Source organism: Grus americana, chromosome 2, assembly GCF_028858705.1.
Source record: "Grus americana isolate bGruAme1 chromosome 2, bGruAme1.mat, whole genome shotgun sequence".
Taxonomy (NCBI): Eukaryota; Metazoa; Chordata; class Aves; order Gruiformes; family Gruidae; genus Grus; species Grus americana.
Window position 1 is genome coordinate 98516307 of NC_072853.1, and position 15483 is coordinate 98531789.

Sequence of the window (15483 nt, forward strand, 5' to 3'; positions counted from 1 at the left end):
CCTTAAATCATTGTTTTGTACTCTTCCTCACCTCAAAACTGCATTATTTGTCGAAATCATTCATTCATTGTGGCTAGTGGCAGGAGAACAGGGCTTAGGTGGTTGTCATTACCACACTAAAATCCATTCTCCACCTTTGAGCAAGGTACTGTGCCTCCTGATAAATTCTCTTTCGTCACTATGAATTATTTTCCTGAGATCTTTAATAATTCCTTTTCACTTACATCCAAAACCAGTTTGTTTAAAAATTGTGCAAAAAAAAAAAAAAAAAAGTGTTCAATGCATTTATTGACAACACCTCTGTGAGACAGATCTTACATTCCTATCTCAAAGGGATGTGTTTTGAGGATCCCTGAAGTGGTACAAGTTGTAACTTCTAACTACCACAATTGCATGTGTGGAACCACAGCATGGATGGTAAAGACTGCATGTGGGGTTACAGGCTTTTTTTTTTTCTACTTTGTTTTTGTGGACTTGTGACATATGTCATTTAATGAATGAAATTTGGCCAGTTTTTGAATACTGTAATTTTTTTTCTTTAATGCTTATGTGGAAATTGATGGCCAAGTTAAAGGAAGGTCTGGATTTTGTTGCGTGCTGTTTACCAAAAACATTTTTGCAGGAACCCTTTTTCTTTCTAGGAAAGATTAAAGATGGTGGAGTTGATGGTAGAGTTGTTCATACCTTCTCTTAAACTTTAGCTTCTCTTAAATTTCTTTGTAGCTTCTCAAATTTCTTTGTAGCTTGTAGTCGTTTGTAGCTCTGCTTAAATTTCTTCTCTCAAATTTCAGCTTTAAACTTTGATTCCCAAACTTTGGTTACATGATAAAAATAAACAAAACTGCCATGCATATATCTTTTAGTGATTTAATGATGTTGCATGCTAAGATAAAAGTTCAAAAAAATTTAAATTTAAGAACTGTTCCCTTTTTTTGGATAGCAACAGGATGATAGCAAAACCATAAAAATTAGGTCCTGTGCAAAACCTTGCATCTGAAGGCATAAGCTTTTAGAGGGAGCTAAGAATTTATTCCACATTTGAAATTCCAGTTTGGAATGGTTCCAATGTTAAATGGCCCGTATCAGTCTATTAGCAGAGGACAGAATGCGTGGTTGTTTTTAATGATTTCACTTCTACTGTTTTCTTCTGGTTTTGATACCATCTCCCTAATTTTAACTGTTCTTTTGAATGATAGTACCTGAAAGGTGACCCCCAATGTTTTTCATCAAGATAAATATTTGTTTCTTTTTTTGAAACATCCAAAGAGAAATGCTTTCACTGTACCCTGAAATTGATGAGTATGAGGGTAGTATTTGGTTCTGGTTGTATTTACCACTTGATGCTTGCAATTTCTGTTAGGAAATTTTGCTTTGATCTCTTCCATCTTCTGGAATGAAATTGCTGTAGAAGACTTGCTGGAAGACACAGAAAGACTTCAGCTACTTTTGTAACTCCATTTGAGTATGGAAGTAAAAAAATCTCCACTGCAACATCATTTAAATTCCATAGTTCTTTGCTCTTTTACTGGATAAAATTTCACATTTGATGGTGAAGAATCCTGACCTGTCCTCAGTGGTTCTTCAGATAAATAGAAAATCTTTGCCTGCTGCTTAATTCCAACAGTATTTTAATAGTGGTTTTAGATTTTTTTTTTTTATTATTTTTCATTACTTCAAGGCTTTTCATTGCTTCAGGCTGAAAGCCTGAAGGCTCAAAGCATATTAGCCTGGAGAAAAGAAGGCTGAGGGGAGACCTTATCGCTCTCTACAACTACCTGAATGGAGGTTGTAGTGAAGTGGGTGTTGGTCTCTTCTCCCAAATAACATGATAGGACAAGAGGAAATGGCCTCAAGTTGTGCCAGGGGAGGTTTAGATTGGATATTAGGAAAAAATTCTTCACCAAAAGGGTTGTCAAGCATTGGAACAGGCTGCCCAGGGAAGTGGTTGAATTGCAGTCCCTGGAGGTATTTAAAACATGTGTGGATGTGGTGCTTAGGGACATGGTTTAGTGGTGGGCTTGGCAGTGCTAGGTTAACAGTTGAACTAGATGACCTTAAAGATCTTTTCCAACCAAAATGATTCTGTCATTATATTTGAAAGTATTTAGTTGACCTAAGAGGTCAAAGGATGAAAAGGATGCTCAAGCAATCTAGGGTAGAGAAAACATTTTTGTGTCATGGTCATAAGTGTGAATCCTAAGCACACAAAAAAGTACTTAAATTGTTTCTGTGTACCATGCAAGTGGTATAAGTTTTGAGTTCTCAATTTTTTTGCTTTTACTTCTGATGACATCCAGAGGAAAGTCCCTCTCATGGCTTTTAGCTGAGTTCAGTCAGGCTATGGAAGGAATTTTTTTTTATATCATTTTGAAAACTTAATGGTATCAGACATAACAAGTGAAATGCAGTATCTCTCAGGTTTTGTTTGGGATCTTGTTAAGTGCCAGAAATATTTTTAAATGAAATTGCAGATAAGCAGCTATACCTTGTTTAAATGTTAATTTTTGTTTGTAAATAGTATTTACAACTCAACTTCTATAAGCACATTTAATTGTAAAATCTTTCAAATTTAATACGTTATCTTTACCATCCATATGCTGTCTTGAGATTGTCTTTTGTTTACTCTTGAGTCTAGTAGCTTGAATTTATTGGCTGTTACTTTCAGGGCTGGTGTTAGAAAATAATTCCTGACATTCATTTATGACTTTGTTACTTTCTTATCTGCCTACTCTTTCCCTGAAGATAAAATATGGAACTGTCAATTATGCCTGCTGGTGTCGTTGTAAAGAATTTGGTGTTTCTGTGGTCTCTCGGTATTTAACTGAATTCTCTAGTGTTTTGTTACATTTGGAAAATTGATCTTAGTGTTACAGCCCTTTGCAAGATACAGTAGAACCCAAGAACCTGGTCTTACTTTTGTTGAACAAACTAAATTCCCATTGATTTCATTCACTTAAAGCAGGATGGTTTTGACTACACTGGATTTTTTTTATTTTTTTTTAAGTCTACACTCTTATTTGGCTAGGAATTTATCAATGATTCTGTGGGTTGAGATCGTATGGGTGATATTTTGAAATTATTGATGACATTTATTATCTTGAGGTGATCAAAGAACAGTTTGACTCCTTTGAAGACCATTGTTTAAATAAATATAAATAAGAATCTGTAATGAACTGAGCAGCCGAGGAATCACTGATAAGTGGTCGATTGGCTTTCAGAAGTATTTGCAAAGCTTTGAGCTGTCTGCATTTAATACACTACTCAAAGATTTAAGAATTTTCCTTATGGATACCTGCTTAGAACAGTGTGTAACTGCTGTGCAAATTGTACAGCAGGATGCGTGGTTTTCCAGTTGCTCTCTGTTCCTCAACTGGGTAGTGAAAACATGACAGTGGTCACTACTAGGGGATCAATAAGCTCTTAGCAGAAGTTACTGTCTTTGATACTTTGTCCTTCCATTCTGTTTAAATTTTATTAAAAAACAAAAACAAAAAACCCCAAACCCCAAACAAAACCAGTGAATCTGCTACTGTAGGCCTTATATTAAATTCTGGGCAAGTTGAATCAAAGCTTTGCTATACAATTGTATTCTGAGTTCCAAGTGTTTGGGAAGGTTTGTTTTTGTTTAGTAAAAATTGCTGATCTGTGCGATGGTAAAGAAGGAAGTGAATTGTGAAATAACAGAAACACCTTTGAGTTTGCAGGCAGCCCAAATTTTAAATATGATTATGAATTGACCTGTTTTCATCACTACTTTTAATTCCTGAAATCTAAAAGTGACAAGAGAAGACAATGCACGTATTTCCATGCCACATGCTTCAGCAGAAACATCAAGCCTAAGTGATTACAAACCCAGTTGTCATCTACTGGCAGCTGTATTTTCTTGATTAATTTTTAGGTATGAAAAAATATTGGAATATAGAAAATCAGAAATACATATTCAGTCTAAGATAGAATACTTGATTCAAGTATTGTTTGAATTTGGCTTCTGGTAAGAGGCCCCCTCAGTGCAAGATGTGATTTTTCTTGAAGTAAAAGTATTTTATTGAGGCTATGTGTGTGTTTTATTGTTTACCTTAAAAGCATAAGAAAGCGTGGGACTATTTCTGTCCTCTGCTTTCAGTTCTCTGTTATGGCCTGTGTGTCTGTGCCGGACACTGTCACGAATTATCTAACTTTATTTCTATGCTCTCTTTAGAAGTGACTACAGACTGGTATTGATAAATTTGTCCAATTGCTGTAGAGCAGGTGGAAGCCCAGTACTAGGGCCTCTCTGTCCTTCTCTGTCTCCACCCCATATTCGTTGTGGAACCTGTAATGGCTGACTTTGAAGCTGCCGCATCCTGTGACCCAGTTGTTTGAACCAGGAGCCAGACACCCTAGATGGCTTCTGTGTGTTGCAGAGTGCCACACAAGGCTGTATTGCATGGTCTGTAAATCTGGTTGGATCACCTGGAAGATCAGAGGACTGAATTTTGGAGGAATGATGTGGTGTCCAGATAAATTGAATTTACAGGATTTAAAGCATTGTCTTTGTCCTTACATGCAATTCTAGTTTGTGAAGTTGGAAACATCCAGCAAGCATTTGTTTTTGATCTTTACTTGCATTCCCCCTCTTGCTTTTCCTCCTCCTCCCATGTTCCTCTTTCTGCATTTATTTTTGTTTAGCAGCGATAACTAATAGAATCTTCTTCCTACTGTCTATATCTTCTGCCCAGTGACTTTTTCCTCTGTACCTGTTGCTCGGGTCTTTTTTGATGAAATGTTTCAGAGAAGTTCTCAACCGAATCTTTTGCATTAACTATGCTTTGATTTCATTTCTTTAGGCTATTTTGAACCAGGAGACATTATCAGCTGTGTCTTTTTAGACATGATGCATCGAGGGGTTTATCATCAGATTTACCTATATCCATCATGCTCAGAAGGGGCTGAGAATCTGATTAGTGTGTCTCTTATGCCAGCCTTAAAATATAGCTGAATATCATCTTTGTCCTGACTTAAGTATTATCTTGAAGAAGTAGGCAGCCAGGCTTATGCAGTTGGGGTTTTGCTGATAATTGTTGCCCTTTCCTTGCTGCTATCCTGTTGGTTATTTTCAACTGAATTTGAGAGGTATGGCATTTCACAGAATAATTAAGCCCCCCGTCTATTTTATGAAAACAAGCAACTGGAAAGGGAGAGATGAAAATTACTGCCTATATGTGTGGCCAAACTGTTTTCATGGGCATAACCCCTGTGTAGATGGTGCCTGTACAACCTCTCGCCTCTCAGAAAAGAGGCTGGGTTTCATAAGTTGCACTGCACACAGAACAAAATTACTTTTAAAGCACCTCCATGCCTTTAGAGTCTGATTATTTTAGCTTTTAGCCTGTTATTTTAGACTTTTCTTGCTCAGTGGTACTGAACTTCCTCTTTCACTGAGAGGACGTATTCATATTATAATACAACTATTAAGTCCTTTCTTCTGAAAGCTTACTGTTAGCTGTAAAAAAGTAAAGAATATTCTTATTTGCATAACTAGCCAGATTTGTTGGCACTAACCTAAAACTTAGTAGCTACAATAAAAGAGCATATAGTCAGATTTGGTGGGTTTGATTGATTATTGGTCAGACCCAGTATGGGAGTTCCTTTAATTCTGGCTAGATGCTGAGCAGCCCACGCTGGGCTTCAAGAGCCTTCATAGGTGGTGAGGCTAGGAGCAAGGCATATCTGTGTTTTCTTTCTAATAATAGTAGAAAGGATTATCTCATTCATCTGTGAAGTGCATGAATTTTTTTGGATGAAAAGTCTGTAAAATCCAGGAGCATTTCTCTGTGGAAAGCTTTCAGTTGCCTTAAACTAGTTAGACAAAAGGGGTAGAGGGGAAGGTTAGCCTTTTCCTGCGGAAAACGCATATAGAATAATATACTTTTGAGCTGAAGCAGCTGACGGAACTCTTCTGCTGAGATGATTCATTGTACTGCAGTTTTGTCTTCTACTATGATGTTGTTAGTAAGCTATCCATCAAAGGTTGAGCTCTGCTGCTGTAGCTTTTGTATAAACCTAATGTGAAAAATTACCTCAAAGAATGAACAATTTAAAGTAAAATAAAAACAAATACAAAAATGTAATTTATAGCATCAAAGCTGGTAATTTAATATGGCAAGATGTAAAATAATAAGGCAGCAGTCCTAGCTACTCATCCAAGCCAGTCCAAATGCAAGTTTTTCCTCCTGCTTGCCTTTTAACCTTGTTTTGAAGGTCACTATTCTCCAGAACTGTTTTCAGTTTAATCTTTTTCATTTTAATTACTCAAGCTGTTTTCTGTTTTATAAAACGTCTCTCTTCCAAATACATATTTTCCTTCTTAATGTAAGTTCAATGCATTTACTTCTGCAGATGATTTTTTGTCTCTAGATTCATAGTGAAGATGTAGGAGGTGTCTTCTTCCTGACAGGTTATCAATAGATACAGAATTAGTTATTTACACACAAAGAGGAGGAGAAATGTAATATTTTATAATATTTTTTTCTCTACATCTGTCTAGAACTTTGTACTTACACATTTAGAAAATGTACCTATTTAATATTAAGCCATCTGTTTTTCTAGTGTCCTTACAAGTCATAGTCTCTTTTCCACTTTAAGTTTAGTGTCTGGTTCTCATCAAAGCTGCTGATGAATGAGATTTAGGATTAAAATTTTTAAAATTCAAGTTTTTATTTGGATAATTTGATTTTAAAAAAAATCCTCCATGTTGCTGATGCAGAGCATATTTTCAATGAGCATATTTTTAATGTGTATTTCTAAATGTATGTTTTAAGATTGTTGTGAGAAACCACAAGGTGCAATCAATTCATTCACATTGTCTAAAATATAAAGAATCATCAGTCTTTGGATCTGAATTGGTATGAGGATACTAGGAAATGCAGATCCTTATATTGCAAATCTGTATTTTTACCGTATTCTAATTGTAGATATTTTAAATTTTTCAGAGGTAGGTGTTTTAAAAAAAAGTTTTGTCAAACATTCATTTCCAACTTTCTTAATGAATAGTAATTATATATATGGATATAGTGACAGCATCTTAATGCTTAATCCATCTTAGTGATGGATTTTTGAAAGGAAAAATTCTGGGGTTTTAGAGAAAAGCAATGAATATCACTGTCAGTTGGTTACTGTATTACCATCTTGTTTGCTAATCTGTTTGAACAACATGACCGTAATTGTTTTGTCTTCCCTTTTCGAGACAAGTGGCATAAGAACTCCTGATTTTAGGCACAAGTAGTGTAGGTTTTTTCCTCTTTCACAAGATGTTTCCTCAATATGGTTTTGTTTCAGTCTGTGGAAAACAAGCATTTCCTGTGATTGTTTTTGCAACTAGTATACCAGTATTAAGACATAAGGAGTGCAACTTCTGAGAGTGTTTAAGAATTTCATAATTATATTTAGAGTACACAGGGTAGGAAAAATTTGTTAGGGTATGAACCTGCAAATCGTAGGTGTTGTGAAGTAGCTTTTTTTCTGTGGTAAAAAAAGGGAGAAATTAGCTTGGGAAAGGGATGGAGGAGAAGCAGGATGGGAAATAGATACTCACAGGAAGTTACAACTAATAGGCTACTCTATTGTAAATCACAATATAGCTTATTTCCCGGTAAAGCACTCATTCTTTTTAAAAACCTGTATTTGACATTTGGTGACAAAAGTGGGATGTTCACTGAAAATGTGGAGGTAAATGTATTCTCTCACTTCTTTTAGAATAGTTTGTCCTGCTTAGAAAATAAATTGTTACAGGCTCAAAACTGTTTTGTCTGTTCTTCATGCAAGAATAAATGCTGAACTGCATCATTTGTTAGGGAGGAGAAGGAGGTTATTATGGTATTATGGTTATAACATATGTATTGTGAAACAGTGTATATGGTAGGTGATTCAGTAATGACTTGAGGCATGTTTTAGTCTGTATGGTGAATGGAATCATTCATCTGAACAACTGTTAGTTCAATCTTTTTTTAAATTTATTTTTCTTATAATCACTTTTACTTTCAAAACTTAGAATATAACCAAAACACAGGCTGAAGAGATGTTTGTTAACAATGAGCGTTTTTTTAAGGAAAAGGCCAGCTTGCTTTGATTTTTCTTTAGTCTTTAAATTCATGATAAATCTCTACTTTGTGGTGATGGCAAATGGAGCATTTTGCAATTTCTTGAAAACAGAATATTTCTCCTAGTTTTATAGCCTTTACATTCACAATTGCATCACCACTAAAAGTGGAAGGTGGCCTGGTGTGAAGAAAAAAAAAGATACTATTGCCTTTGACTTAATTTCTTAGCTTTCTGGTACGTGAGTATTGTGGGTTGTTTGTCACGTGCTGTACTTTAAAATTCTCTCCTCTGAGGAATGTCACTGTATGCCTCTGTTGCCTTTGGAGTGTGTTGTAACCGAGTGATACTGTCAATTTTTTCTCTTTCGCTGTTGCCAGAAGGGCTTTGAATAACACTGATGAAAATGGAACACTAGTTGTTATTCACTATGATATGAATTGGCAAAGCTCTGCTAAGCAATGGATGTTTTAGTACCTAAAGCCTTAAGAAGTCTCGGTTATTTTGCAACGACGTATTTAGAAATTAAGTGGCTAGATATAAACATGCAATATTTATATAATTGTACATGTTTATAAATAGGTGGTGGCCTAATTTCTAATTAGGTTGATAGTGTTTGCTTTAGATACACATTTAGTAATACTACCCTTATAAACAATGATATTCATATTGTTTGGTTTTTCATCTTTCAATGAGTCTTCAACTGTGTAAAGTATCTCCTGTAGTTCTAGATGTAGTATTTCTAATTTATTTTTTTTAATTCTGCTTTTCTCCAACAGGAAGGAACTTGAGACCTTCAAAGGTAAATTCTATTTTTAATTTTGTACTTGAATATTTGCCGGAGTTGCAGTAATTTTTGGTTTAAGTGAAACTAGTGAGGAACTGTTCCAGGTCTGCATTTGATAATGTTAATTTTTATGTTGACCCAGCAGGCTGTTTATTTTACAGTTTACCTGTTCTTGCTACTGGTTTCTTTGGGAGAGTCATAAGTGTAGGAAGAACACAGACGGCTCTGTTCTCTTAGCTAGGTTTCAGAGATTCTGTATCTAATTCAAGCCTTTCCCTTGGTGTTCAATTTTGGAAGTTCAGGGTTTTGTCTTCAACTAGTTGATGTCTTTTCTAGCATGAATGTGCTTTTGATGTGTTGCAGGCTGTTACTTGTTAGACTTTTGTCTAACTATTTCTAGGAAATTTTCCACAGTGTTATGTTACATCAGACAAATGCAATTTTTGTAGCTCAACTTGTTGGATATACACGATGGTATATACAAATATCTGTCCTAAATAATATGCAATGGCTAGAAACTCTGTCACGTGTTATTGCTTTGTCCGTGGTACGTAGATGGAACGCATTACCGTTTCAGTAAATCTTAAGTTCAGGCTTAGTCTGCTTACTAATGTTAACGTTTGATCAGCTTGACAGTTGCTACTATCTTTTGCTTTTAATAAGGTGTGACTGTGGCTTTGTGACTAGTCTTTATTTATGAGAATGAAGTCAAGTACATTGACTCATGTCAATTAATTGTCTCTTGAAATTGAAGGAAGGGACGGAAATTTCTTTCAACTGCATTCCTCTTTGCCTTTTCAGTTCATTACTATCTCATCTTTCCATAATGCTAAAAAAGGAAAATAATAAAGCTTACATTGAGACAAGCAACGCAGATTATATAAAATGTCACTTTATCTGTAGCTTGCCATAACAACCCGTTTTTTGATTGATTTGACAGCTTTCAACACAGACTAGCTCAGTACAAAACCAAAGATAACTCTAAGCTCATTCTGTTCCAAAGCAAGGCAGCTACTTTGTAGTAGATGATGCTTGTGAGAATAGTGAATCCTCGTTTTTTTGTTCATATTGATTGGGGGGTTTAAGTGAGTTTCTGGAAGCCAGAAGGGTGGTTTCCAGCGTTATTTCTCTCTTGGCTTGTTTTTCCAATAGAGATTGTAACTTTATTTGACAGTAAGTATTTATAAAGACAATTATTTTCATGGAAGAGGAAGGTGTTAGCTGTGTGTTGACCTTGAAATTTATACCAAGCTAAGTAACTTGTTCTGTAATGGATACAGAGGCATACAGATTTCCAATACTAGTTATGAAAAGTTTGTCTGGGGTAGACAAGGCTTGTCTTGGTAGCCAAGACAGGGTTTTTAGTTTACTACGAAGAGGGAAAATTGCAAACAGGTGTCAAGAAAAAAAAGCCAAAGTCTTTGCATGTTTCTTCACTGAAAAGTTCAACTGTGGTCTGTGGCTAATGCAGCTAGTGTCAATGGGAACAGAGTAGGATCTCATCTTGTAACAAGGGAAGATGCTCCAGGTCTGCTGGACATTTTTGAATCAACTGATCAATTTATTCCACAATACCCAAAAGAATTGGCAGAAGCTATGGAAAGGCTGGAAAAGCACAGTGTGACAGATGTTTAAAAATGGAGATTAAACATCAGTCAGCGTAATTTCTGTATGTTTTCATACAGTGAACTGATGGACAAACTTGTACCTGACAGAAGAGAGAAGAGTAATAGCTACCAAACTTTCAAGCAAGTCTAAATTCTTTCCATAAGATGACAACAACATGCTTTAAAATAAAAAATAGATACCGTATTTTGACTTTGGCAACAACTTTTACTGTCTTGCCTAACATTTTCCCAGGAAATTGAGATTAAACTATTAAAAAGCAGGTGCATGGCTGATTGGAAATACATACTTGCAGGAAATATTTTTATGGTTTCTTGCTTATTAAGTTGTTCTTTCTCAGATCTGATGCTACTTGGAATTTTTGTTGTTAACCTGGATTGTGAAGTAGAAGCGTTCATTAGATTGCCAAGAAAAGACCGACTAAAGCCATTTTGGATCTTCAGCCGATTTCTGAGTCTCTAGCATGCACTTCAACTGATTAGAAACAGGGAGAGTAAGAGCTTCCTGGTCATGAAGGATACATGATTTCGTAGTGACAGATGTTTCAGTTCTGCAACAGCTTTGCCCAATCTAACTAGTGGCTCCTTCTTGCATTTTTCTGCTTTAAGCTGCTTCTAAGGCTCACTAGATTTGTTCAGAAAATGATCTGTCACTTGGTTTGGTTTAGTTTCAATTGATGAAGCATGGTGAAATAACTCAGGAGATGGACCTAGAAATCTTGGCACAGAAGAAGAAAAAGGTGGCAGCAAGAGCAGGAAGGGTGTCTAAGTTACCGATATAACAGTCATCTAAAAAGCAAATACCTCGAGTGATACATAACCTAACTTATTTTAAGGTTGAGGTGAGGAAGTATTAGTACCATTATGTAAAGCTTTTATTATAAGATCTTATCTTGCTTATAACTCTGGTTTGCTGTATTCAAGAAAGGTTGGTTCCAACTGAAATATGTTTAGTTGGATAGAAGATTCTTTACATTTTATATTTCGAGTACAGACTACAACCTCAACTAATTCTTCCTTGCATAACTGTCTAGAGTGAAATGTGTTCATAAATACTCAGTTCATAAAATACCCAGTGTAGGGGTCAGGAAAGAACTGTTTAAAGTACCTTGGTATACACTTATATCTTTCAATGCATGTGCAGTTGCAAACATTCTACATTAAATTGTGTTTTAATGGAAGAGACCAGAAATGCCAGTTTTCATAATAGTAACATGTTATTTGTGAATTTGGATACCCATATGCTAAGAAGTATTGGCTTCCAGATTAAGGATGGTAAATGTCTTGCATAAAAACATATTTCATAAATATATAAGTTCATTCTTCTGAATCTGCAGAAATTGAAGTACTACCAAAACATTTTTTTAAATGTTTGCTAGAGGGGGTAAAAAGAGGGTTGTATGCAAGTTTTCCAGTGTCCAAATGTAACTCTGTCATCCACCAGTGCTGAGTTCTCATGCCTTGCTCAGGATAGAAAGTATATGAAGTATGTTCTTTGAGGATACCAGGTGTCATCAGGAAGGGGCTCGAACAAGGCTCAGTGTCTGTACCTGTTTGCAACATTGAAAGGTATTGAGAATCTACTAACATTCTCGCTTACTGATGTTATTGCCTTTAGATAGCATGAAATAAGTACATAATGCTATTGTTGCCATGGTTTTTCACATTTGTATTACGGATTGTACTTTCTTCCATCGTGAAAAGTAGATTTTATTTTTCTTTTTCTTCCTTTTCCTTTAAGACTATTTACAGGGCCAGACGTTCTCCTTTGTTGTTTGCTGTACCCATAGTATACAGGGGCAGGACAAACTGCTCCAGTCTCTTTTCTTCCAAAGTCAAGGGTTTTTTATTCCAGTGTAAGCATAACATATTACTTAATAATCCGTGATGCTGAGAAATTGAAGGTCAGAAGCTTTCCTGCTTCTTTGTTAAGCACCTCCCTGTGAAGATGGGGGAGTGTGCGGTGTCCCTATTGATAGTGCTACAGCACTGGCATTTGTATACCTGAAGTATGAGTATGCACCAGGACAAAACATCTCAAACGTTGTCCACTTTATTTTTTTAGTAATTTGTCTTTCAGATACCTTTGTTTTAAAAGATGGTGGATTTATGAATGAAAACATTGGGTATGCCATATGAAGTAGCCCGCAAGTTTCTTCCTAGCGTGCATCAATTCCAATGTGTGAAGAACTGCTTGTAGGAGCTGGCTTATGCTTTGTGCTGTCCTGTCCTGGCAGAGGCTTACAAAGCTGCTGGGGGAAAAAAAAATGTTCTGCTGTGGATATTAGCAATTTCTTGCAATAATAGAATCTATTTTAGTCAATATTTGTGTAAATGTGTATTTCATTTTAGTATTTGATGGATTTGTTACCGGAAAGCGGCAAAATAACTCACTCTCTAAGACTTATTTTGAAGTTTTAGAAAGCAGGCATTCCTTATTGCAGTGCTGGGTGCACGGGGGATAACTCCACCTAACGTGCACACCCAAAAGACAAAACTAGCAAGTATTTATACTATGTTAATATACATATTCAGTATATTTCCGAGTAGTGCTTATCACATTCATGGATTTTCCGGGAACTCGTTAGCGTATGCTAATGTCTTTCGCGCATGTTTGTTGGCACCTCCGGGTGGTCGTCGGGGGGTCTTCAGGCTCAGCCCTGAGTAAACCTTATCCCTCAAGGCTGGTTTTGTGATCACCTTGTAACTTTCTTATCTTTGCACATCTGTTCTTCCAAGGCCGAGCTGTTTAAAATGACATTGTTCCAGAGCTTCTTATCTTACAACTAATTATTTTCTAAGTTACAATGGTTTCCCTTTTGTTTGGTTACATCTATTGAGCAATGGCTCTAATTGCTTGAATTGATCTTAATATTTCAATATTCACAGGTATCAGATTGTACTCTTCCATGGTTTAGAAAGGGCGTGTATCATTTTAATTTTTACAGCTGAGAAACTAGAAATTAGATAGCAAAGATGTAGTTATTTTCTCTGGATACTTGAAACCTGTTCATGACTGCACTGAGGTTTGAAATCATTCCACCATTCTTCTAGGCACATGGTACAATTTTTTACTTTTTTCAATTTTTTTTTAAGTTAATATTTCTTCTGTTCCAGGACTGTGTAGTACATATTTACAAAATATGGTTAATCTCTTTACAAGATGGAAGAGTAAAGCAGAGCAGTGAGGTAGATAATGGAAAAAAAACTTAGTTATAAAAATAGTAGAATTGCATAATGGTAATAACATATGCTGCTGAGTTTACTTCAGACTTTGTCCAAATGGGAACTTTATACATGATAGATTTAAAAATTGCTTCTAAAGGTCCCTTTTTATTAAAAAAAAAAAAAAAAGTTTAGGATGAAATGTTTTGAGTTTGTTTCTAGAAAGAAAACTAAAGCAATAGAAGCCATTTAGAAATCAGCAACACAGCGCTTTTGGACAATGAAAGGTAGCAGAAACTTTGTAAGGGCAGATACGCACATGGCTTTGGCTACTGAGTCATGCATATTTCTAAGCTTTAACAGGATTAGTTTCATTCAAGCTCAGGGAAACCGGTCATATGACCATTTTCAGCACTTCTATTTATAATACAACAAAATATGTTTTCAGCCATTTGCATCAGAGATCTCTCCCAACAAAGTCCTGATAAGTTGTAAAAGCTTTATCAAAATACTCTTTCTGAGAAGGAGGATGGTGAAGTAGAGAGGTGTTTTCCTTGCTTTTCTCTTCTAGGTTAAGTCATTGGGTCACATTTGATACGCAGATCTTTTGTCATCCCTCCTCATGCATCTAAGATGCTGCTATTGAAATTGCAGTTTTCAAGTCCTTTTATCAGTAGCTTAAATATTTTTGTATCTAAACTTTAATTTCCTGGCTTTCACTCTTCCCTTTTCTAAGAGCACAGGATATTTGGAGCAGTCTCTTGGCTCCATCCCTTTGTTCTCTCTCTTTTTTCTTCTTTTTTTAATTTACTTGCCGCAACAAATGGTGTGTCAAACTGATGGGTTTTTTTCTTCCAGTCTAGGGATCGTCTTTATTGTGATGTATTCTGATGACTGTCAAAATAACTTTTTCCTAATCTTCATGTTGTCTTCCAAATGCATGGATAATATGCAGTGGAGATCTTTACAGCTTGTGGTTGACAAAGCTCATACATTCAATGATGTAGCTGTTCTGGAAGGTGTGCTGTAATATTGAACACACAATCCTGTATGTTTCTTCTGAGCAGGAGTAGATGACATTGTGGTAGAGAATCATACTTCCACATAGAGTTTGATTACTTTAACATTTCCAAATAGACTACTCTCACATAAGGAACATTCACGATGTTTCATTACTGTGAAGAATTTTTTGTTGACAAATTGTATTCATAACAAAGTTGGTTAATAATGAGAGTTCTCATTAAATGTTGTATTTTGTGATTTTGCATTTCAGTGACTCATTTGAATAGGAGAAGGAGAGTGTCTTTGGTTGTTTGGGTGCTTTTTCCAAAACATGCAGTGGGAGATAGGCAGTGCTTCTGCTAGGAGTGTTTCCTGGTTGTTTTAGAATTGATTTAGGTGACCATGGTCAAAAACTTCAATATTTAAACCTTGTAGCACAGATAGAAAAGATGACAACTCTTAATTTCGCATACCAGAAAACAGTTGAGAAACAATTACTTAATTTTATTATAATAAAGCTAAGATGGAGTAATAATTTCATAGCTATTCAGATTTCATGTTTTTTCCTCACTATTTTGCTATGAGCTGAAAATATTTTTATATATTTCTAGTTAATAATGTGTGTTACCAGCTTATTTCCCATCAAGACTATGGGAGGAGAACCTTGCAATTTTGGATGTTCTGTATCGTCTGTGGCAAGAATTGATCAGAATCCCCTATATGACAACCATTCTCTTGAGAATGAAAATATTTGAGACTTGGGCACTTCTAGTCAAACCTTGAGGCAAATACATTTAAATACTTAAGTCTTCCATTATAGTGTAATAG

The 15483-nt window shown here is 35.6% G+C and overlaps 1 protein-coding gene across 1 annotated transcript in view; it reads left to right on the plus strand.

Annotated features, from left to right (window-relative positions):
* The window catches only part of DTNBP1 (dystrobrevin binding protein 1), a 74246-nt gene that overhangs the window by 25691 nt on the left and 33072 nt on the right, over window positions 1–15483 (plus strand). Inside the window, exon 7 of the mRNA XM_054813978.1 lies at window positions 8856–8878. Within this exon, the coding sequence (XP_054669953.1) occupies window positions 8856–8878 (23 nt within the window). The remainder of the gene's footprint in view (window positions 1–8855; window positions 8879–15483) is intronic.